The 24,177-nt window shown below is 46.1% G+C and overlaps 1 protein-coding gene across 1 annotated transcript in view; it reads left to right on the forward strand.

The window, feature by feature from the left end:
• CACNA1H (calcium channel, voltage-dependent, T type, alpha 1H subunit) overlaps nt 1-24,177 on the forward strand; it is a 127,664-nt gene that overhangs the window by 77,311 nt on the left and 26,176 nt on the right. The window contains exons 13-24 of the mRNA XM_009329419.1: nt 3,385-3,475; nt 5,627-5,835; nt 7,536-7,970; nt 8,655-8,755; nt 9,177-9,300; nt 9,438-9,506; nt 9,616-9,800; nt 11,977-12,103; nt 12,724-12,849; nt 13,551-13,640; nt 14,497-14,710; nt 22,669-22,820. Of these exons, the coding sequence (XP_009327694.1) occupies nt 3,385-3,475; nt 5,627-5,835; nt 7,536-7,970; nt 8,655-8,755; nt 9,177-9,300; nt 9,438-9,506; nt 9,616-9,800; nt 11,977-12,103; nt 12,724-12,849; nt 13,551-13,640; nt 14,497-14,710; nt 22,669-22,820 (1,923 nt within the window). The remainder of the gene's footprint in view (nt 1-3,384; nt 3,476-5,626; nt 5,836-7,535; nt 7,971-8,654; nt 8,756-9,176; nt 9,301-9,437; nt 9,507-9,615; nt 9,801-11,976; nt 12,104-12,723; nt 12,850-13,550; nt 13,641-14,496; nt 14,711-22,668; nt 22,821-24,177) is intronic.

A 24,177-nucleotide genomic window follows, 5' to 3' on the forward strand; every position in this document is an offset into this window, starting at 1 on the left:
GAGGAGAAAGTAATTATTTTTATAGGGTTTTTTTTCACTTTTCATTTTTTCCCCAGAAATGGTATTGTGCTCTCATATGCCGTGTTTAGATCACACTTAGACAAACCTTCGCTGACCATGGAATATAACTGCAATATTCATGGACCAAAAATTCCCTTCTCTCAAGCCAACACAGCCACATTTATGTCTTTCAAGGATATCCGCATAGATTCATTATTAAAACATCCCTCCTAGCTTCCTCGCAGCACTAGCAGAGGAAAATTAATTGAAACAACAGGAGCCAAGCCCCAGTTTGGAAAAAACCAACCCTGATCTACATCGCTCAGGGCTGTTTCATGGATGCTGAGGGTGGTGAGTGCCACCTGCGCACACAGAGAAGACACAAGTAGTCCAGCTCATCGCTTTCAGAATGAACAGCTCTGCACTGCGTTAGTGGGCATTTAAATGTCTTACACAATGCGGTCCATGCCCTGAAGATCCAGCACAGCTGACCAAGAAGAGCAAGAAGGTCTTTTTCCAAGAACAAGCCTATACTCCATGTGTCAGTGACTAGAGCTCATGCTAACACTGTTTATTTCCAAATTCCTGTAGTTTTCTCAGTGTCACCAATCTCAGCATCTCCTGGCTTTGCTCTGGATACTATAACACCTTTGCCATATTCCTGTTCTAGTGCAACCTGTTGCAGATGGAGGTGGACATTTTAGCCACTAACCTAATAAGACCAAAGCAAAGGAATTGCCGGTATTTCTACAGGCTCTGCAGTAGCTGCTGTCTTCCCAACCCAGAAGGGTTTTTCCTCTAGGAGAGTTGTAGCTGTATTCAGAGCGGATCTGAATACTGCTACAATGGCATACCAGGTCCAGAGGTGCTGGACCTCAATTCTGCTAGAAAACAACATAGGCCATAGCAGGCTAAAGTCTGTGCTAAAGTAATAGATTTTCCTGAACTGAATGCAGAAGCAACCAATACAGTTGGCCATATGGTAGCTCAGAGTATTCAGTGGCCAGACGTGTCAGATATCCTCAGATTCCACCAACCAGCAAATCTGGGTGGAAAAAGAGGACATGCCAGGGAAACCCAAACAGACGATAACTAGCATGTGTGACCCAACTGACTGGAAACTGCTCCTGCTCAAGCAATCTTGCATTTAGGCACAGAGAGCCCTTGTACAGCAGTTTGCATCCTTTGTTCCTGATTACTTTAAGGCAGAAGAAAGTTTTCTCCGCTCGGCAACCTGGTAGCTTGCAGGTATCTTTGTGCAGTACAGATCCCGTTCCTTACCTGCCCTCTTGGAAGTTGAATCGCCTGCTAATGTGAAGCCAGAAATAGGCAGCCTCATGCAAAACTCTCTGAGTGCATGATTACAGACCTAGCCGAATGGCTGTTGTTTTCTTGCTCAGGCTTAATGGCTCCTCTTGGGGCTGTTACGGACCATGATTTAAATGTATGTAAGCAGTTTTCAAAGCTTGTATTATTCACTCGGTGCTGCCTCAGAAAAGGCCAGCAACCACAGACATGACATTTGCAGGGCACGTTTTGCTCTCCACTTCCATTTATTATAAATCCTGACATTAAGTCTATGGGCTTGTCAGTTGTCTCATAGTGTGGTATTAGCTGTGTTACAGAAAACCCTTCTCAGGGCTGTATTGCAGCTACCAGGGCTCAGTTCAAGTCTTGCACTTATAAATGCACAGCTTAGCTCTGGTTGTAAACCAAAGATGTTTACAGTCTCCTTGGACAACTCCCAGGAAGAAGCATCAGTGGAGCTGGGTTTTCTTTTGTCATCCCTGGTTCTGTTGGTATGTTGGGAATATGGCAGAAATTCTTCTTTTGACCTCTAGCAGTTATAGAAGACGCTGAGGTGCACTTCTCCTCCCTTTGCTCAGGTGTTTGTTTTACTTAGATGGAGAGTGACTCCTGGGAGACTTGTGCAGCTAAGAGGGCGCACATTAGAGCTGCTCTAAGCTCTGAACCATCAGCAGCATTTCAGCAAGGACACCAAAAATTGTACTGTGAATCACAGTACACAGTCTCAGCTTGATCTCAGGTTCTCATCTGCCTGTGGAGCAAGTTTGGCAGGAGTATCCCTAGAAGAGAATAGGCTTAAATGGCCACAAAACCATTTTTAGTACATTTGTGCTTAGGACAACAAGCAGCCAGACTTCAAAAAGGACCATAATTGCGTATTTGTGCTTACATTGTTCCCATGTCATTTTGAAATCTACTCCAGAGCTGCTCTGGAAAAGCAGACGAACATTCCAAAATTATGCAAATCTTTCATCTACTCTGCACTAGTGCTTCTGCTCCAAAACAGAGAAGATGAATAAGGGAGCTTAAGTCTTTCAGTCATCCTGTCTGTTTGGCTGCACCATTTAGCAGTACATCACAGATGAAATTAAGTTCACTGCCACTTCAGCATCATGTCCCTAGAAACCATGATGATTTGTTCAGGCACCAGTTAAGGAACTGTGCTCCTTTTCTGGGATCAGCTGCTTTAATCCGACCGTTTGCTATCAATTTGCACAGCTTTTCTGCCGTCTTGATGGATCAAGCCAGAGTCATGCCGACAGCCTGCTGGAATCTCTCCTCTCTGCAAATGTCCCCCAGTAGAGGAGAACCTGACAGTAGCTCTTCTGTCCCAGGCTTGTACATTATTTAGGCTGATCATTTTTGGTAGCAGAGGCAGATATGTATGAAAGGGAAAAATAACTGGACTTCCCAGGAGGAAAGCCAGACTGAGGGTGGTTGGCTGTTCTCTGTCCTGAGATGATGCTGTGCTGCCAGGCAAGCTGGCCTCATTCCCTTCTGCCTCAGCTTCAACAATGCCAAGAGATTTCCCAATACGATCTCGATTACCAGCCACCATGAAGAAAGCAAATCGGGGCTGGGTTTTCAGATCTAAGTCAAATTTACAGTGCTGTCAAATAAAGAAGAAAAACCCTCTGACATCCTTTGACATTAAACCTAAGTGCTTTCAGCTGGGATCATGGAGAGTGCAAATATGAAACCCCACAATGCCAATTTTTCTTAGTCACTCCTCTGATTACAGCTGCACTTTCGTGTTCTCCCTGGGATACACTGTTCAGTGAGGCTGGGCACAGTGTAGGAAACACAACAACATTGCAGGAACAGTAGTCACAATCACATCATCGTTGCTTCTGTCCAAGTACAAAAATTAATTAAAACAAGGAAAAGGGACTTACCTGGCGTCATTCCCCAGGGCAGTGTCAGAGGGAATTTGGCATTCTGCCCTCCTAGTTCTTGGGGCCACGCTTAAACTAACCATGGGGAGCTGAGGTATCTCTGAGCTGCTAAGTAATCCAAATGGCCTTTGTGCTAAAGTTTAAATGAATCAGGTCTGTTAATTATCCTTCTCCTCTGCAGGGTGATGCCAATAGGTCAGACACAGATGAGGACAAGACATCTGCCAACTTCGATGATGATTTTGAGAAGCTGAAAGACCTCCGAGCAACAGGTAGGATTTTGTCCCCACATTTTCCTGGGAATCTGAGAGCTACGACTCTGCTTCCACAGTCATCTTTTCATTGAAACTTATGGGGGAAAGTGGAAGAATCCATTTTATTTGGCAATTAATCCGATAGCTATGTTAACAGAGCAGCTATGCAAAAAGTGTTGGGAAAGCTAAATGAGCATTGATATTTCCTTTAAACAGATGTTTTCCTAATTTAAACTATACTAGAATATTTAGATATGTCTCATCGTTTCTTCTGTATCATTACCACAGAGTGGTTTGCTGACAGCAGTATTCTCACACTGCATCTCAGCAGCTTTTCAAATCAATCATGTTCTCATCTGTTCTTTTTGGTTTCTCACACAAATGCGTTTAGGTGCGGTTTGATTGATGGAAATGTTGCTGTTCATTTGTGTTACAGGAGGGCCTGGCAATTGAGGCAAGGCCACATTGTACTAATGTACTATAAACATGGAATAGTAGGTGACAGCCTTCACTCCATAGAGTTTGCAACCAGAGAGGGGACAGGAAAAGATCACGTATTTTAACAGAGTGAACAGTATGATGGTAAACAGGAGCCAGTTTAGTTCCTCTGTACTTTGATTCTCAGCTTGGGCTCTTGTTAGGATTACTTTAAATGCTCCTAAACCGGAGTTCGTTTCAGCTAAGGAAATGATATTGATTGTGGTGAGCAGATGGAATTCAGCTGAGGAAGGGGCAGAAGTAATTTGTTGGGGAAGCTGAGACAGAGCTGGATCACAACAAGGTGATGGAGCTGCTCAGTCTGCAGATGAAGCAACAAATTCGAAACACCAAGTGATCAAATGAATGTCCATTGCAAATAGCTGGCAAGGAACCCACAGCACTGACTATGCGCCAGCTTTGCACCAACTATTTGCTGAGCAGCTTCAAATAATAAGAGAGTTCTAGGAGAAAGAAATACTGTCACCTCTTCTCAGGTAATACAGGAATAGAAAACAGGGCTGAACTTGCCATCAGTCAAAGTCCATGAGTAATTGTGTGTCTCCATAAGCCTCATAGGTGCCAACCAGTGACTAAACAGCATAAGGACATTAACAATTCTATTAGAATGCCGTTGGTCTGTAAACAGATACACTGGCAAGAGGAAGGTGTATTGCAGATTAGCAAATTTTGAACTGGATCTTCCACCCCTCAAAGTGAATGGCAGTGTTCCCATGGACTTCTGTGGTGCAGGTCAGGTCTTTTTGCACAAGCCAGCAACTAAGTAGATGATACAACAGAAGCACGCTGCATTACAAAAGCAGCCAGTGGAAGAAAAATAGCAGGGGCAATGCACTCACTTGGATTTCTCACTGCAGACTTGTACTTCTTTCCTGCTGGTCACAGATGCTTCCCTCCCTTAAGACTGATTCTGCAGTTATTAAACCAGAATCCACTAAGCCCAGTAAAACAGGAGCTAGTTCAACTTTAGTTTTGTGTTTGAAATTAGTCTTTTGGTTTTGAGTATTACAGCACTCCATAGGGCTGGAGGTGTTATGTCTGGTTTGTCTTCAGTGTGAATATGGTTTTCGCAGTCTGTACTTGCCGTACAGCTAAAATAGATGCTTTCTGCAGTTACCACAGAGATGTGCCATTAGATTTCTCTGTTACAGGAGGTTTACTCTTCTAGACGGGTAGATGTGTAAAAGCCACTTCCATTTCCTGTCCCCTGAACAGATGACTAAAGACAATGACTAATGTTTGCTTAGTGCCTTCCCCATGAAGGGACTTAGAGCACATCAGAACTGCATAAAAATCTCTGTGCAAGACTGTATGACAAGGAGAAGAGATTAACTTCCTAGGGTGAATTTAGCCAGTCCTCAATGTCCTTTCCCTGGAAACTCTCTCCCAGTCCCCCAAAACTGTAACTCCACTCTAAATCCCAAGAAACAGTGAGCAAAAGAAGCTTCCTTTGGAAGGCAATGAGTTCCAAGTCCAGGCAGGGCTGAGGGCCTCTTAAAAAGTTGTGACATTTGCCTTATGCCTTCCAACGTGGTGGGGGTGATCTTATTGCCCACAACATTTCATCTCCATTTGGCAGAGTTCCTAGAAGACCAAGGAGCAATGTCCATTTTGAAGAGTGATTTCTGTAGCTGAGCATTCACCTTGTGTCCTCTCTCCCCTTCTCTCCAGAGATGAAGATGTACTCACTTGCCGTCACCCCAAATGGACACCTGGAGGGCAGGGGAAGCATGCCACCTCCTATAATCATGCGCACCGCCGCCACACCAATGCCCACACCGAAGTGTTCCCCACACATGGATTCAGTGCACACTTTTGTGGACTCGAGGAGAGGGAGTAACGCTTCGCTAGACCCCTTGAGCTACGATCAGAAGTCCTTGGTAGGTTCCTATTGCTAACAGCTGTCCCTCAAGTGCCTGCAAGCAGCAAAGATGATATATATGTGTGTGCGTACACACGTTGCTGCAAGATAAAAAGGAGGGTGATAGAGGTGAGAAGTATGTGGAAAGGCAGGAGGAGAACAGAGTCAAGAGGGAGAAATGAATGGGTGTGCTATGTTGGGGCAGGACAGTGACAACATAACAGTCAAGGACAGTGAGTATATGAAGAGTGGAGACAGGGATGTAGTGGGATTCAGGGTTTTCCTGCCTAATATCTGATTGGCAGTCCGTGCCAAGCCACCTCACTAGAGAGATGCAACCCGAGACAAGTCGTAAGTTCATGCTGTTATTCCAGCAAACCCCTCTGAGGAGGAGCAGGCATCTTTTGCCAACCACACTGGCCATTTTGTGTGGTTTCTTGTAGAAGCTGTCAAGTGTTGCTGTGAGGATGAGGCCTGTTTCCCCCCACAGTGTTTTAGGGTTGTATCTTGAATCCACCTTGTGTCAAGGGAAGTGAAGCCTTTGTCCTTACCAACACAGCAGCTGAGCTCCAGTTGCAGTACAGCAGTCCCATTAGAGGGGAAACAGAGGAAACAAGGTATGAGCTGACCGATTGCCACCAGGCACAGCTCATGGAGCAGAGATCTGGCTGAGCTTACTGCTTTGGCAACTGATTGCATTTTGCCCGCAACAGGGGAGCGGGAGGGCAGCTCTATGAAAACAGAGGGAGCAGAGTTAATAGACAAAGTGGATTTCTGCTGCTGCTTATCTATCCCATTCCTCTGCTCTGTAACTGCAATATCATGTTCAAATCAAGGCAGCGGACCGTGAAGGCACTTCACGCAGAGACACTATCCCCTTTGGTAAGCTGCTTAGTCAAGGTAATGCTTTCGAAAAGAAAATAGAGATGACTGTTGTTTGCCTTGGGGTTTCATGGGATTGTGAGTTGCTGGAGAGGGTTGTTCATCATTTGAATCCTTTCTCTGAGAGCACATCAGTGCCACCAGCCAAAGGAAGATGAAGCAGTCAGAGGAGAGCTGGCCAACGCTGAGGAGGGGGAGGAGGGCAGTTTGCCTCGTTTTGTGCTGGGAGGAAGCCATGGAGGGAAAAGGAGTTTTCCTTCTAGCTTTTCTGCTCTGACCTTAAGTGCTCTCATCCTGGCAACTACCCACCAGCCAAAGTGCACTGACACACTGATCAGTGCCAGAAATTTGCTGTAAGAGAAACATTCATTCCAGCTCCTTATGCAGCAAATTGAAGAGAAAGTAATGCAAATAGGGGCACAATTTCCAACAGACACTTGAGTGACTCAGGTGCCAGAGCCCCTTTGGAAGCCAGGGAAGTTGTGTGCTGAAACCACTTGAACATGAGGAAAGAAAATGCCACTTCAGCAATAGTGTCTTTGGGTTTAGTTTTTATGCACAGTTAATGCTGCCAGGACAGTAGGAAGTCATGCAGCACAGAGGAGCTGGTGCTACAGAGGTGCTACAGGTGTAGTTCAAGGAGTACCTTCAGTATGGGCTTAGCTGGGTGCTTGACTCCCATCTCAAGGCATTGGTATGATGAAATCGGAGCAGCGAGGAAAGCTGGAAGGGGAAGACATGACTTGCAACAAGAAGGGTCTTCCAGTCTGGGCAAAATGCCATATCCTTTGGCTTCTTCCTGCAAACAAACCCTCAAATGTCTTTCTCCTCTCTCAGTCCAGCCTCCGCAGTTCCCCTTGCGCCAACTGGGGCACCAGCAGCAACTGGGGAAGCCGACGCTCAAGCTGGAATAGCCTGGGCAGAGCCCCGAGCCTCAAGAAGAAGAACCAGTCAGGAGAAAGAGAGTCCTTGCTCTCTGGGGAGGGGAAAGGCAGCACAGACGATGACTCCGATGATGCCAAGTCCAGCACAGTCAGCAGGCCCTCGTTGCACCGCCGGGCAGAGTCCCTGGACTACCGCAGCTCCCTGGACCTTCCTGAGCTGCTCCAGTTGCCCACGATGCGCCACTCGCTCAGTATCAGCCCCATGGCCGTTCTGCCTGCTGAGTACCAAGACTGCAACGGCAAGATGGTTCACGTCCCCAGCGAGTTCTTCCTGCGTGTCGACAGCCACAAGGATGATGCCATGGACTATGAGGATGACATGGAGGATGTGAGTTGAGGGGGAAATTGGGCGCTCATGCATTAAGTGGCTTTTCCACTCCAAGAAGGCTGATTAAAAATCAGGCTTTGAAGTTTGTTACTGCTTAATGGCTGGTGTAGACAAAATGGGATGGGCATCCACTTCCCCAAAAGGTTTTTTTTAGCTAATGGGTTGGGTTGTTACCTTGCAGTGGTCTCTTAACGAGGTAAAACTGCAAGGGATTGTGCATGCATTTGCCTAGTATTTCGACTGGTTGAGATTGTCCCTCTAGCCCAGGAAGCCTCCAAAAATGATCTGTAGACACAACAGCTAGCTAATGTCTTTGCTCACAAGAGCTGTTTGGCATCTCGAAGGCTCAAAAGCCTAGAAAGAGTATTCTCTATTTAACTTTTTGGCTGTTTGAGGCCTTTTTGCTTTTGACACAACTTTGGATCTCAAAACGATACCTGCCTAGAATGTCTTGCTTTGTTATGTTTATATCTCACTGTACAGCAGCCCCTTTCTCCCACCCCTTTCCTCCCTGTTTTGTTGGGTAAATGTGACAATGCCTGCCACATGTCTGTCCCAAAAGCCGTGACTCCCTACAGGTGCTATGAAATGCCAGGTACTGCCCCCTTTCACAAAAGGACTGTGAAAGTTAAAGAGGCAGGAAAATAAAAGAGGAAGAAAAGGTGTTTCTTCTTTTCTATCCAGAGTTACTGCTACCGAATTCGTAAAGTCCTGGAGCCCTACAAACCACAGTGGTGCAAGAGTCATGAAGACTGGTCCCTCTACTTGTTTTCCCCACAGAATCGGTAAGAAGTCCCAGTGAAATGCCAGCCCACCAGGTTTTTGTGCTAATGGAATACTACATTCCTAGCTAGCCTTCCCTTGAGAAAAATCCCTCTCTGATGCAGAAGCACCGTGAGAGTTTTAGGAATCCAATTCCTGATTTTTAGGTAACTTTTTCTGTTACATGTGGGCAGAATTGTTGCATGGTTCGCTCCATGCCTGTCTAGGAAGAAGGGTGGCTTAACCAGCATTAATAATAGGTGTTATTACATCTTGTTCACTGCATTGATAATAATGGCTGAAGCTTGTGGAGAGACTAGCTCACCACCTGGGCTGATGCTGGTGGCACAGCTGCTGAAGACTTTTGAGGACGTGCCATTCAGGTGGGAGTCTCTCGCTGACCCAAACATCTGAAGGATATTTTTCTCCCCACTATTTCTTCAGGTTCCGAGTGATGTGCCAGAAGGTCATTGCCCACAAAATGTTTGATCACGTGGTGCTGGTCTTCATATTTCTCAACTGCATCACTATAGCACTGGAGCGACCAGACATAGACCCACACAGCACGGTGAGTACCTGAGTCATTTTCTTCCTTGATGCAGCATCCAGATCTTAGTCTTGTTAGGGCAAGACCCTGCAAGATGAAAGATGTTTGTTTTCTAATGTATTTAAATAACTTGCCTCTTTTTGTTCTATGTTTTACAGGAAAGGATATTCCTAAGTGTTTCTAATTACATCTTCACTGCAATCTTTGTGGCTGAAATGATGGTTAAGGTAATTACATCTTCATTCCATGGTCCATAGTGAGGCCTGGCAAAGACCAGAACATGACGTAGTTATGATCTGGGTGAAGATTTAAATGTCTCTCTTCTCCTGGCTGTAGGTGGTAGCTCTTGGCTTTTTCTCCGGGGAGAACACCTATCTGCAGAGCAGCTGGAACGTCCTGGATGGAGTCCTGGTCTTTGTATCTATCATTGACATTATTGTCTCCATGGCATCGGCAGGCGGAGCTAAGATCCTGGGTGTCCTTCGTGTTTTGAGACTTCTGCGGACCTTGAGACCTCTCCGGTACGTTCACCGATAGGGTGGCTGAGTTTGCTTTGTGATGATAGATCAAGGAGTTTGAGAGGTCTTGCTTAATAACACAAAAAGCTGAAATACAGTATGGGTAGAATCATTTTTGGGGAGCTCTTATCTAGTGAAACTGTTTGAAAACAGTGAAATTAGTTATAACATAATTCATCTTCACCAGCATGGAAAAGAGCGGATGGAGTTTGGAGTGAGATGTGTTACCGTACTCAGGCAGTTAGTGCAGTGAATGCCTCCTCCACGCTGCATTTTTATCACCGTTTTACAAATCAGTCTGGCTCCTTGTTAAACTGCACAACCTCACAGTCATTCCCAAGCAGAGGTCGTGTTGGCTGGGAGAAAATTTGCAATTGAACAGGTGCTGACAATAATTTGATAAGCTCCGGCATCTATACCTGCTCTCCCGTGCCTGCATATCCAACATTACTGCAAAACAATTTAGCTCTCAGCTAGGAAGAGGAAGGGGAGACGCTTTCAGTATTTGAGAAAAGGAATAAAGAGAATTTGTATTTTTTTTTACAATTATGCAATAACAAAGAGTGTTAATGCTTGGGGGATTTTTATCAGCTCACGGCTCCTGTTCTATTTCTGTCCTGCTTGGCAAGAAACACAAGCCTTTTTTCATGAAATTTCAGGGGAAATAAGATAGGGACCTCCTGAGACGTGTAGGCTTTCTGATGAAAAGCTGCTTGCTTGTGAGAGTAATAGGAAGAGGCAATCTTGTTTAGGCCCATGACCACAAGAACAACAGCTATTTGTCTTCTGCTCTCTATTTCCTTAGTGACAAGTAACTTTGTGAGTGTTTCTGTCTCCTCTCTTGCTCCGATGCTCCGTTCTCCTGGTGGCATTGGGGTCCCCTTGCAGTGCTGGCTCACCAGGAGCCACTCTGGGTCACCCTGGACAAGCCTTGGCCTGGCAGCACCTTGGGGCACCTGTCTAACATATGTAACTAGGAACAGAAATCAGGGCATAGGCAATTTGTAAGTAAACGTAAGGGGGGAAAAAGGGAATTGGTCTTGGAGAATAACTAGGCCAGATCCTATTAATAGAGAGGAATTCGTCACCTCTCACGATGGCTTCACTTATCACAGCCTCTTCTAGGATTACTCCAGGGACCATTCTTAACACTTTGTAGGTGCAGTTCAGACTGCCACATTATTTGCTGCCAAACAAGACCCTATTGGAATGCTTTGTCCCTGCAGCATACAACTCTCCTCTTTTCTCTGTGTTCGGCAGGCATGAAAGCATCATTAGCCGTGCAAGCTCAAGCTACCTGCAAGGACTCCTACCCTCTCCACTCTGCAGGCCCCTCCTAAAAAGAAGCTTTGATGTTCTTCAGTCAAAACACCCATCTTCCCAGAACAGCTTGCTTGGGCTAGTTACACTTATGTGTGCAAACATATTTTTCACACGCCCATGGGAGAGCCATTCTCCAGGCACTCATACAGGAAAGGAAAACACTTGTTCTCCATAATACCCAAAAGCTGCTGCTTCAGGCTGTACTCAGAGCATGCCTGGCCTCTCACAGCCTCACAGCAAGCAAGCTGCTCTTTAATAGGATGACCCTTTGGCTGTGGAGCTGTTGATCACAAGTTCCTGTTAGCTAAGAGTCAGTTCAGGAACTAATTAGGAAACAAATTGAAATTACTTTGTTTGAAAAGTCGTCATGGGGCCCAGGCCAGTAGGGCAGGTGAGCACTTATGCCTGTAGAAAGAGGACAAGACACGCTCTCTAGTACCACTGTGAAGCTGTTTACACATGTTAGGTTAGGAAGCAGGCTCCTGCCTGGTGTGTGCCCCTCTGCTTGGATCAGAGAGACCTCAGAGGAGATCAGCTCTCTGGACTGAGGCACAAATAGCCCTGTAGTGGGAACCTCTGTGATATTCCTCCCATAGAGAGTATTCCCTCCTCACTGTTACTAGTAAGCAGTTGCCCAACACCCTGCTGACAGGGTGTCTTACACTTTTTTAATTCCATCTAATGTGACTGTGAATGTTCTGCTTGTCTAAATAAGTCACTAATCGCCTCTGTTGCCTGCAGGTAGAGGAGGGTTGTGTTAGCTTTACTGCAGCCCAAGGAGAGGAGGCAAAGCAACCATATAATAACAGGGCATGCATAAAAATTAAAAGCTTTATTGTTTTGCCATTTTTTCCAGAGTCATCAGCAGAGCCCCAGGTCTGAAGCTGGTGGTAGAAACCTTGATCTCCTCCTTGAGGCCTATTGGGAATATTGTTCTCATCTGCTGTGCTTTCTTCATTATCTTCGGGATTTTAGGCGTCCAGGTAGAGTATTTCCCTCACCACGGCCATATGTAAGTGACTGCTGCAAAAGAGAAGCTGTTTTTCTCACCACCTGGGGTTAAAGTGGAAGTAATGAGCTTAAGTCTCTCCAAAGGAAGATTTCAGTTAGGTGTTAGGAAAGAAGAGCCAGGCCCTAGAAGAAATGCTCCGGGGTGGGGTTAGCATCTGCTCCTTGGAAGGTTCTCGGGATTAGAAGAGCAGACCTCCCTGATGAACAACACAGCATCAGCTAAGCCTGCCTGAGGGTAGGGGAAGGAAAAGACAAATTCCCAAGATCCCTCCTGGCTCTGTGTGCTAGGATGTATATAATATCTCTTCCTCAGAAGGGAGATTGTCATCTTCTCAACAAGACAGGGCAGGCCTGCAGGATCACCTTCCTTCTGTGTCTGAGGCAATACACAACAATGTCTCAGGGCCTGAAGTTTCACCAGAGGTGTTTTCCTGCCATGTGTGTTAAGACAGGTATCTGAGCTGGACAAAAAGGAAAGGAATTTGAACTTGACAAACAACTCTACTAGGGGAAAGAAAGATAAATCAGGGAACAGAATTTTCAAAGCTGCTGCTTTTTTGTTTTTTCTTTTTTTGTTGCTTCTCAAATACAGCTTTTTAAAGGCAAATTCTACTACTGTGATGGTCCTGATGTAAAAAACATCACTACAAAGACTGACTGCACTAACGCACGCTACAAGTGGGTTCGGCGGAAGTACAATTTTGACAATTTGGGACAGGTAAAGTCCTCATTGCAGGGATTTTCTGTGCCAGTTTTTAATGGATGAGCACTTAAAATGTATTCGTTGAGGAAGGTGTGGAACCTCCATCAGAGGAAGTTTCCAAGAATGACGTAGGCATTCATCTATCAGAAGCAACCCTAACTGGGTAAAAATGGATCAGGTCACCTCTTGATCTCTTGCAGCCAGACTTCCTAGGGTTATACAATTCCTTGTTTATAGGAGAGTGTTGTCTTAAAGCCACTGCTTTTGCATGCAGTCCCTCATGTATGGACCTCAACTTTCACTTCTAGTCTCTTGACTTCTAGCTGTTATGTTTGCAAATGAAAAAAATAAGGTGCTGGCTGAAAAGCAATACAGCCCATAGTAGGAGCTGGGATATATTATTGCTTTTTAAAACCCCATGACATTGGGCCAGCCACTTGTGCTTTGGTGACCAGAAAGCCTAATGTGTCTGAGCAGAAGTCAGCCTATATGTGAGGGAAAAGGAGTGTTAACAACCATAGTTTGCTCACTTTTAAGCCAGATGTGGAAATAGGTAAAAGCAAGCCACAATGTTGCATTTCTCCACCAACTCCAGGCCAGATGATGTGCTGTGAGCTGTGGATTGGTTTTGCTGAGCATTGTCTGTTGATAGTTTCTTCTCTGGGGACTAAAATGCAAGACCAATCTTTTCTGTTTGTTTGTTTGTTTTCTTGTAGGCCCTCATGTCCTTGTTTGTCCTCTCCTCCAAAGATGGCTGGGTGAACATCATGTACGATGGTTTGGATGCCGTGGGTATCGACCAACAGGTAAATGTACTGCAGAGTCCAGATGTGTTGCTCTCAGAAGTGTCATGCCTGGGTGACTGGTGGTTTTGAAGTCCCAGGAAGGAGCAGAGCTATAGGACCTTCTTGAGGTTCTGACTGCCCATGAGGCTGCCAAGGTTTTCCGTTCTCCACTGATTAGCTTTTACAGTGGCTGCGCCCCATGTACTACACAAACAAGCACTGATGGGGTTTCTAATTAGAATGATGGTACTTGCGGAGGACCACACGTGCCATTGCACTGCGGCTTCACGGAAGGCATGATGAATAAGAGCAAACTGGTACGAGATGGGAAACAAACAGGAATGTTGTGAAAGAGACATTGTTAAGTTTGTGTGTTATGTAGCATTTGCAAAGGTAAGTCAAGTCTTAGATGGGTAGTACCCCATTGTAGCTACAGTAACACTTTGTACTTAATTTTCCCCTGCTTCTGAAGATCTCATAACAACTGAGAAACATTAACCATGAGCCCACATCTCAAAAAAAAAAAAAAAAGCTGGAGCCTATCTTTAACCAAAATGATCTCACAGGTGGGGTGATGCACATCCACTGGGTTTTATCTTAAGCTGTATGAAATAAATGCCAAAATAATTAAATCCTGTAAGCCAATTTACGGAGGCTAGGATGGGTTTTACAACAAAAGTAAAATTTTAGTTGATGAGAAAATGAATGAGAGGAAACTGTTTTGGGAAAAACCTCCTAACTCCTGCCAGCCCTCTCCTCCTCCCCACAAGTATACTGTGCTGTCTTGTTGCTACAGAGTGCCCAGTATCCTGACTTATACACATCTTGTCTATGCCGTTTCTCTTCTCTCTTGTTTTTTAATTCCCCACCTCACAAGCCCATCCAGAACCATAACCCTTGGATGCTTCTCTACTTCATCTCCTTCCTGCTCATCGTCAGCTTCTTCGTGCTCAACATGTTTGTGGGGGTGGTGGTGGAGAACTTTCACAAGTGCCGACAGCACCAGGAGGCAGAGGAGGCCCGGCGTCGGGAGGAGAAGCGGCTGAGACGCTTGGAGAAAAAGCGCAGGAGTAAGGAGATATACCTGTCTGGTCGGTAGACTGCGTTACAAACCAAAATCTTTCTGAGCCCTGCCTGCTCCCAAAGCAAGACTTTCATTTTCCTTTGGTTTTGTTTCCATGGGATTCAGGAGGCTGTTTTGCTTCATTACCTCTTTGGCGGTACCTTAAGTCTTGGGTTGCCAACACCCTGGAATTGTTCTCTACGAGCCTGATGTAAAGCATTACCTGTTTACTTGGCTGGGGAGAAAATCCTCCTCCAAGCAGAGTCCCCTGTCATGCTCTGCAAAGGTGTCCCAAGCACCGAGCGGGAGCTCGTGGTGTGACTGAGGGATGCAGTGAGTAAACAGCTGCAATGCTTACTGTGTGCGTGAAGGCCAGTCCCGAGGGTAGCCCTGTGGCTTAATGTGCCGCTTGCATCTGATGATGGTGGTGGTGGTTTGATTTATTAATTCTTTTCTCAGACAAAATAGTTGCGATGCTTTTTAGCGTCCTAGCGCATGGCCCCGCATGCCACAAACATGCTGCATGAGGGCATGAACAAACTGACAGCCCTGGGGAGAAGAATGGAGCCCCAAGATGGGGCTGTCCAGAAGATTCTTCTCTGGAAGATGTCCATTACAAGAGATGCTTGCCCCATCACAGGCTGGGGGAGCCCTTCACTGCTGAGCAATGTGCTGGGACTCAATTTGTCCTTGCAAACAGTCAACATGGAAATACTGGCCAGATGCAGGGCCATTAGGGTGCAACAGAAGGCCTTTAGCTGAAATCTGCTGCTTAGTGGATCTAGTAGGGACGATCAAACCAGACCAGAAAAACACCTGAGCTTGTGCTCCTTTCCTGACCCAAACCTTCCCAGGGGTTCTCATGTATTAATTCTCACCTCCACTGCTCCTTGGCAGGCTCCACCAGGGACAAGCTGCCTATAGCATCTGGTGGGTATTCCCAGGGAAACTGAGAGGAAACCAGCCACACCAACTTCCCAGCCAGTTTTAGTGAACAGGGATAGCCTGCATTAGATGCTGGCAAGCATTTTTTAGAAGCAAGTGAGGGAACGTGGCTTGGCCACTGTGATCAAAGATAAGCTTGGTCAGGGATAAGGCTTGAGTGCTTCTGGCCCCGTTTGCAGCAGCAGCCCTGTGGCTCTTTGCCTAGCGCTGTGCTGCCCTGTGTAATCTCCTGTAAGGACCTAATATCTCATTGTGACAAACGGCTAGTTGCCTCCCAAACATCAAGCCATAGGTATCTGTTTTCAGCTGGGAAAACTGCAGTTAGATCGAATAGTCTTTTGTCTGGCTCTAAGGACATAGCAGTCAGGGGCTTTGCTAGTAGAAGCCCCAGCTAATTTCCTCCATCCATGCTTGAGTCAGAAGCCAGGCAGCTGTATCTCTCGCAGCTCCCTTCCTGCTCTTGTGGTCCTCTTTATTAGAGCCATGGGAGACCTCAGCACTAACTGTCTGCACCGTGGTCTCCACAGGGCCTTAATGACAGACTGACCTGACACCACAGTGAAGGCCAAGCCCATTTCATTTTAGCCAGTTGTGAGTTAAGTAGCTGGGTTAAAATGAAATCTAGATCGAATTATTCAGCCACAAACAGACGTTGAATCTCTTCAGAGATTTAGAAGAGTTCAAATGCAATTTCATTTCCCTTTTCCCATTTTTGTTTCTGAGTTTGAGGTTCCAGCTAGGATTAGAAGTAGAAATCCTGAAGGCAGCATTTCCAGCACAATAAGAGAAATCAGTTTCAGGCTCTCAAGGGTCCTCCTGCTTGTGCAGTATTTCTACCCCAATGTGCTGACCCAAGAAGGCATTCAGATAAACTCAAAGTTTATATGCAAAAAAAAAAAAAAAAGCACCTTATTTACAAAGAACATTAAGCATCCTTAGAGAAAATAGGCTGGGGCACAGGTAAGGAGGGATAGCTTAACCACAGCCAGTTGTTGTTCCTGATTAGTATGTAAATCTTATTACAAGTCTGTCTGTGGCTCACTGCTTAGACTCCGAAAAGAGCCAGTCCCTGTCAAAGTGATGGACACTGTTACATTGCCCCTCTTTATCCAGCTATCTTGAAGGACAGAGACAAGGAGATATTTCAGACCGCAGGCTGAGGCATTGCACAGATGTGGGTTGTAACATTTCACTGAGAGCGCGCAGGGAGGAGGACAGCTTTCTGGAAGGCGATCAAGTCCAATAGAGCAACTGAGGGGCTAAACATTTGGCCATGTGCTGGGCTTCCAAGAGGTTACCTCAGATCGTCTGGCTCTGAGGTCTCCTACCTGCCTCTGTTCAGCATGGACAGCTTGGCATCCAAATTTGAGTTGTTAACAAGGTGAAATCAAATATCTGATACACATTTTGGAAGATTACTATTTACATTTTAATGGATTTTTTTCATTTAAATGGGAGGAGTTTTCACCTCCTGGGTAATTTAGAAGATGATGGATTTGGTCAAAAAATGTGGCAGACTCAGAAAGATGTGAGATGTGGTTGGTGCTGCGCGTGGCAGAGTTTCTGGGCGGGGTGTCTGTGTGCACGTGCAGGCATGGGATGCTGCACAGTGACGGCGGGCTGGCCAGCTTTCCGTGTGCCTCACCCATACGGAGGAGCGGGTGACAGGCCAGTCCCCACGGGGCAGGTTGGGCACAGGAGACCAGTGATTCTGTGGAGGAGCAAGGAGCCTACGTTGGGAACCCTAGCAGAGCGCCCTGCTTTTACTTCAGTTGCCATTTCTAGTTTTTGGCCTGAGGAGACCATAAGGGGAGGAAGAATTAGGGCTGTTAACAAGAGTAAAATCCAGCATAGCTAACAGATGTACTATCTGAGCAACACCCATCCATCTGGACTCGCCCTGTCTGCCTGGCATATCTTGTCTGTGTGTCCTGTCTCCTGTCTGTAATGTCCTCTGTGTGTAGCAACCCTGTGTGTGTTTCTGTGTATTGAGGTCTCTGGGCATCTGTAGGTACCTACACACACAGAAACGCACCACTGAGCCACAGTAGGCTTGGGCTCAGGCCTGGAAATGGGTTAAGCCTCAGCTTATCAGTGCCTGGATGGTCCCACCCGAGCAGGCCCTGAGTACGAATCCCAGGCTCTGCAGGCTGGGTTGAGGATTTGGACCCTGTGTGCAGAGCTATGAGCCTGGCAGAGGGATTGCTCCGTGGAGGACACAGCCCTGCAGCAGGACACAGCTTCTTCATCAGACCCCATGAAGGTGGGATGGGGAATCATCACGTGTCCGTTTTTGGGGTACTTTTCAGGCCTTTCAGGAGCCTGGCAGGAAAGTCCCTCTCAGCCCACATCTCTGCTATCAGACACCTCCTCAGACCTTTCCAGGAAGCTTCTTGTTTCCCACCTGAGGGCCACTTTCATGCAGGGATTGGGACAGGGTGTGACACCGCCTGCCCCTTGCCAGCGTGCCTTGATTCTCTCTCTGCTCCTGTGACAAGCATCACTCGAGGCACCGGCAACGGAGCTCATGGACCCAACGTGTCAGCAAGGCACTGCTGCCGTGACAGCAGCAGCGGCTGCAGGGCCCAGCCTTCACGAGCAGGCTGCAGTAAACTCAGCTGAGGCCAGGGCCAGCACTGAAAGAAGGCACTGGCTTTGCCAGTTAACTCTGCTCACATGAGAAAGGAGGGCAGGGGGTTGAATGCACCGTACAAATGCATGTGATGTGGTTTTAAAGGCAGAACTGCACAGCGTACTTTTTCACGTGAAGGTAAAAATTCAAGATAAACTAGAATATTTTTCTGACACAGTCACTACCTCCATCCACTATATCTACTGTGTAAATAAGTGTAGTGTAATTTAATAATCCTGCAGCTCCTAACCTTTTAATGAGGTTCTCAGAAGACACAGACTGAAACCAGCCTCCCCAGATTAAAGTTTTTGATTAAAACCACATGGATCAGCTTGATCTCCTCTGCCTTCAGGATACAGAGCCAGATCCAACCCACCTGTATCTGCTGTGAAGCCAGCAGCAGCTGGCCCGCTGAGCAGAGCACGATGTCAGGTCAAACGCAGGCAATACCCTGGGCTTCAAAGGCTGCAGGCGGGGTCTGGGTGACACTGTGTGCCGAAAGCAGCGCAGGCAACGCTGGAAAAGCTGGAAATGCCTGACACAGCCCAGGGGAGGCCCTAGCTGGGGGGCAGAGAGTGCCTTTCAGTAGTGACACCGAGTCACTGGTCCCTGAGAAGATCCCGAGAACTGAGAAAAGGCAAATGCTTTTTTCCTGATTTCCACTCGGTGTGCGAGGAGCCTGGCCACAGCTGTGTTTCTCTGAGGCATTTCCCAAGACAGAACTGAGCGTCTGGGCTTGGAGAAGGAAGAGGCCAGTTTTGTTTTAAGACCCAGCAGAGATGCCTTTCAGAGCGCTGACTGTAAGCCTTTCTTTATAGGGGTGAGCAATCGTGGGCAGCACACAGTGGTATTTAAATGAGTCCATCCTCTCAACGCCACAAACATCTCTGTATCCAGCAGAAACATTTGAACTGTAACTAAAATTTTGGGCACTGCGTATCTGAGTGTTTAGTATTTCCAACTAGGGAATTATCAAACCATCTTGCGTATTTTTCCAGGCAGCTGCAGGTACAGAGCTACTCTGTGCCAAGCATGCATATAAACCCATTAGGGCTTTCTAATGTTTCATGCAGGGGAGAATAATGGAGGAGCCGTAGCTAGCAATTGTAATGCCAACCTAAATGCTTTTAAGCTAGAAGACAGTACTTCATTAATTTTCATGTCAGCAGAATCACAAGCAAAGAAGTTTAAATACTCTTCAGAGAGGTGAGATTCAAGCATTAGCCAACATCTAGAAGTGGGGGCGAGAAAGGACTGTGGTCCTGTATTTCCACCAATTCAAACTGTCAGCTGCAGGGATACTTGTCTGTGTTTGATATAAGTCTGCTAGTTGGTTGATGGGAGTCTTATCCCAGAAACCGTTTCCCTGGAGAAACCAGGCACAGGTTGCATTTTGCCTGCCCTAATTAATGATGCATTAGGTCTTCCCCGTTTGCTGTGCCCACATCCCCATGGTCCGCTGTTCTCCTCATACAGGTTCTCCTGCAGGCCCCACATCTCTGGTTGAGGCAGGCTGTAGCAGTAGGTGTGTGCAGTGAACACTTACACCCAAACTGGGGAGAATAACAATAGTATATTCTCACTAAGAGCTAAAAAAGCGTGTCCGAACTGAAAGGAGACCAGAGCTACTTGTTGTGCTTTTGACTGAAGTAAAACTCCTGTTTTTAAAGGGACCGGAGATGAACAGTGACCCAGCAGAGCTGGAGACCTTGGAGCTCTGAAACGCAGCCTCCCTCCCGCTCGGAGGGGGTCAGAGCTGCAGCGAAGCTGTGTGGCTGATCTCTCACTGCTTTTACCCTGCTGCAACCCCTCTGCCTTCATGGGATTGTCCTGACACAACGCTAGCATCGCCGAGAGCAGAAGCTGGCCTGTCCTTCCTGCACACCCCTGCTCACTACCGTTAGCCTTGCATGAGCGGTATCTCCTCTAATGGACATTGCATGGGTTTCTGCACTGAGCATGACAGTGTTGTTGCATGTGTTTCGAAGCGTTGTCAACTTTATCCCAGACTGTCCTTGTATGTGTCGCCCCAGGAGAAGTTTCTTTTTCATCTGTTAACCTGGCTTCAGGGATGTAGTACATCCTAAACGAGTAAGGCATTTCCTAGAGCTCTCTCATCCCAGGTTAAGTTAAACCTATCCCAAGTTCTCTGAGCAACCAGTTGACCCGGTATAGCCAGTGCTGAGCAGGGGCAGAGTGTACAGACACAGACCCCTGAGACACTTTCAGGGGTGGGTGGTTCCTCCTTACTATTTGTATATCCAGCCGTGTAAAGAGAGAGCTGTATTGCTGGCAGGCAGCCTAGAAAGTTTTCTGTTCAGCAGCTTTACAGTGGAAGATGTCTTCTTGGGATTATGCTTTAGAATTCTATAAATAGTTTACAAAATGCAACAAACACCTGATCTTTTACTGGATAGTTAATCAATAGCTGCATTTGGGCAGGTTAGAGAGTAGTTGCAGTCACCTACACCCTGTTTTCCGTATGTGCTGGTAGCCAGTGTATTCACACACTGCCCGTCACTGCTAATGTTCTTCTGAGATACATTAATCAACCATTTGTCATTAATAGAGAGTCCCTCAATATAATATTCGACTGTTTGGGGTATTCTCAGACCTCCCAACGAGCTGATTTTTTGCATTCCCAAGAAGACAATTTCAAAAAAAAAGAGTAGAAAAAGTGTGTTGTAATCCTGAATACACATGAAAGTACATTGTACAGACTTAAATAAATAAATATTATACTGCAGTGTTTTTATTAGTATTTTTTAGATGCACCACAAGGTTAGCTGAGCTCAGTAGCAAAGACAGCCATACCAGTCCAAGAAGACTGGTAGGACTAATGCACATGAAAGCGACACAAAAATGTATTCAAAAACAATTGTGTTTGCTTTCGTCTTGTTTTTCCACACCCATTAGCAGAAAAAATAAGTCTAGGTGACCCCAGTCAGAAGGAAATGTTTTTTAAATGGCTCCACTCCACTTTTAACTACCAGAAAAAATAGTAGTTGAAAGAAAGCAGCAGATTCAGTTTCCCTTTATCCCATTTATTTTAGGGTTTTGGACTCTAACCTGGCATCAGTTGCACTACCAAAAAAAAACCCCCACATTTCAAGAGTCGCTCCATCTGAAAGATATTAGCAAGATGAGAGGAGTGGAAAATGTATTTCAGGGGGTCACTGAGTACTTTTGAACCTATTTCTCTCCTTATTTTTAAGGTGAAGCAACTCCTTTTTCCCAGCTCCTCATGCATTTAAAGCTGAATTTGCTGAAACATTTGCAAAAAAATCCCTCTCTATTAAGAACAATCCTGCTCTGACTTAGTATGAACTAACATGTCTCTCCCACTTGCAAAATCTACAGTAATGCTGACTTTGGCCTTAAGTACACTCTTTGAATATTTACATTTCTTAAGTTTGAAAAGAATTCGACTCCATCCGAGTGCCCACAGCCATCTTGTGGTCATAGTCTAATTTAAGAGAGACACGCGCAGTAAATACAACTCGGTCGCAGGGCAGTGTCCAAACACTCTCCTTGGAACAGCCCCGGGAACTTGGTCCTATGCAGAAATTTCCCCATTTCAAAAAGAAGAAAGGAGGAGTCATGACCAGAGGCAGATAAAAAAATTCACGTGGTCATAGCCTGAGCGGGTTTTTAGATACAACCATGTCCTTGTTCTTATATTTCCAGAGAAGCTTGTGCTGAAAGTCTTTGTCGAGACAAATGCTGAGCACCCCACTCCATTGCTGTTGATGCTCTCCTGTGTGCTACTAACCCTCACGCATGTGTCCTCCTTTGCCACAGGCATTGCTATGTATTCTTTAGACCTTAAAATACACCAAAAGCCTTCTGTCACAGAGCCTGAGCTCAGGTTACGTTCTTCTCTTACGTGAAACATGCCTGGCATCAGCGGGATTAGGAGAGATGCATATCAGAGTCCTGACCGATGAAACCTTCCCTCGGCCCTTCCTCTAAACTGGACTTGAAGCTTGGCTGGGCTTGAAGCTTTTCTCTTGGCTTTGGGTCTCATTTCCATCCTGCTCCTCACCCTTCCTACTGTGTGACAAGAGTCCCATTAAGTGAAGAGGTTGTCCTCTAGCCTGAGACAGAGCAGTAAGAACAGAGCGCACTTGGGAGAAAAACGGACCTGGTTGTCAAAGCTGTGGAGGACTCTTCTGCAGGCACAAGAGGTTTGGCTCAGCCTGATAACCCCACGAGGGTTCTTGAAGGCCTCTCTGCTAGGACGAAGCACTTGGCCATTTCACGTGGCTTGCTTGAATCAGTTCTCCCAAGGGCTTCGCCCTGCACCCGGGGGTGTGTAAGACATGACCTGCAGGCCACGTCGTGATGGCTGCCCACCACGCAGCAGGGCCTGCATTCATTGCATTGCCTTTCTTTCTCTTTTTCTGCAGAAGCCCAACGCAGGCCTTACTACGCTGACTATTCCCCAGCGCGGAAGTACATTCACACCCTCTGCACCAGCCACTATCTTGACCTCTTCATCACATTCATCATTGGGGTCAATGTCATCACTATGTCAATGGAGCACTACAACCAGCCAAAGGTAAGAGCCATCCATCAATGTGTTGGCTGTGAAACAGAGCAGCGTGGGGTAGCAGAGGACCTGAGGACCACACGCTGTTCCCTTGGGATACCATAGACCAGTGAGGTGTGCGGCCAGCCCTGCTTCCCTGGGAGCATACCCTGCTGGTTGAAAGCCTCAGCAGGCTCCAGGCTCGGCATTGCAATCCATCTAACTCCAAACCAGCTCTACCATTTGGGAGTCACTTGCCCCAGCCAAAAGCCTGATTTCCCTGCTCTTGCGTAAAAAAGCAGAGAATAAGGCTAATGGAAAGTGAGCTAAACTTTTATTACGAAAAGACCTGTCCAAATATTTCCTCTCCTGATCCCAGCCGTGACTGACCGTCAGACTGTAAAAGAGCCTAGAGTTTTAGAATATTCCATTAACAGATATAAACATGAAGTTAGTGCATGCACAGCAACTTTTCTTTTCCTTAATGATTTTAGAATAAACCAACTCTTAAGCACAACCCTTCTTTTCTTTATGTATCATAAAATCCTTCTTTCCCAAGAAAACCTTTGGCATAAATCATATAGCCTTTCCATTTGCTGCATATATTAATCTTCCATCACTTTATCATTCACGGAGCTCTAGGCTCAGTGTTTACTTTTCTAGTACTGCATGGTCTGCCAGGTAACCTGCAAATGCCTCCTGGAAGCTAAGCCACAGGGGCACCAAGCCACAGGGTAACGCGTGTGTGTTTTACACCAGCTGACTGTGTGCTGTTCTGCCCCCATAATTCCTTTGCATAACAGCCTTTGTTTTGCATGTAAATATTATTTATCCAGATTAGGTCTTATTTATACTTGTTTTATATTCATGGAAAATATAGTGGTGTAAATCTGAATGCAAACCATCAGAAATGATACGAGAATTCGGGCTCAGGCAGTGTGCTTCAGATGAAATAGTAAATTCTCCCACATTCTTTTAAGTTGCCTTTTTTTTTTTAGGCACTGGAACAAAAATAGGGATAGTAGTGCATTGAGGAATGCCAACATCTGAAAAACTTTCAGCTCTTGTTCCCAAAAAATCAGTGCATGGTTATCCCACATACCTGGAGTCAGCAAAGCGCAGTCATCACACAAATGTGACAAGGAGAGCTTTCCTGTGCCCTGAGGCTTCCTCTGTCAGCAAAGCAGACATTGCTTTGCAGACTCCTCTATTGCATTTTATCCCAGTTGTGTCTGTTTTGATGTTCCCTGTTATCATTTTTTTATTGTAAGAGACCTATACTACATTTAACTAAATTCCCCTTCCCTCTCTCTTCTCCCCAAATCCCTATCCAACCAAAGAGCTGTTTCACTCTGCAACTATCTATTTTAAGGTCCCAGCAAGATTC

The sequence above is a fragment of the Pygoscelis adeliae genome, unplaced genomic scaffold (genome assembly GCF_000699105.1).
Source record: "Pygoscelis adeliae isolate BGI_AS28 unplaced genomic scaffold, ASM69910v1 Scaffold467, whole genome shotgun sequence".
Classification (NCBI taxonomy): Eukaryota; Metazoa; Chordata; class Aves; order Sphenisciformes; family Spheniscidae; genus Pygoscelis; species Pygoscelis adeliae.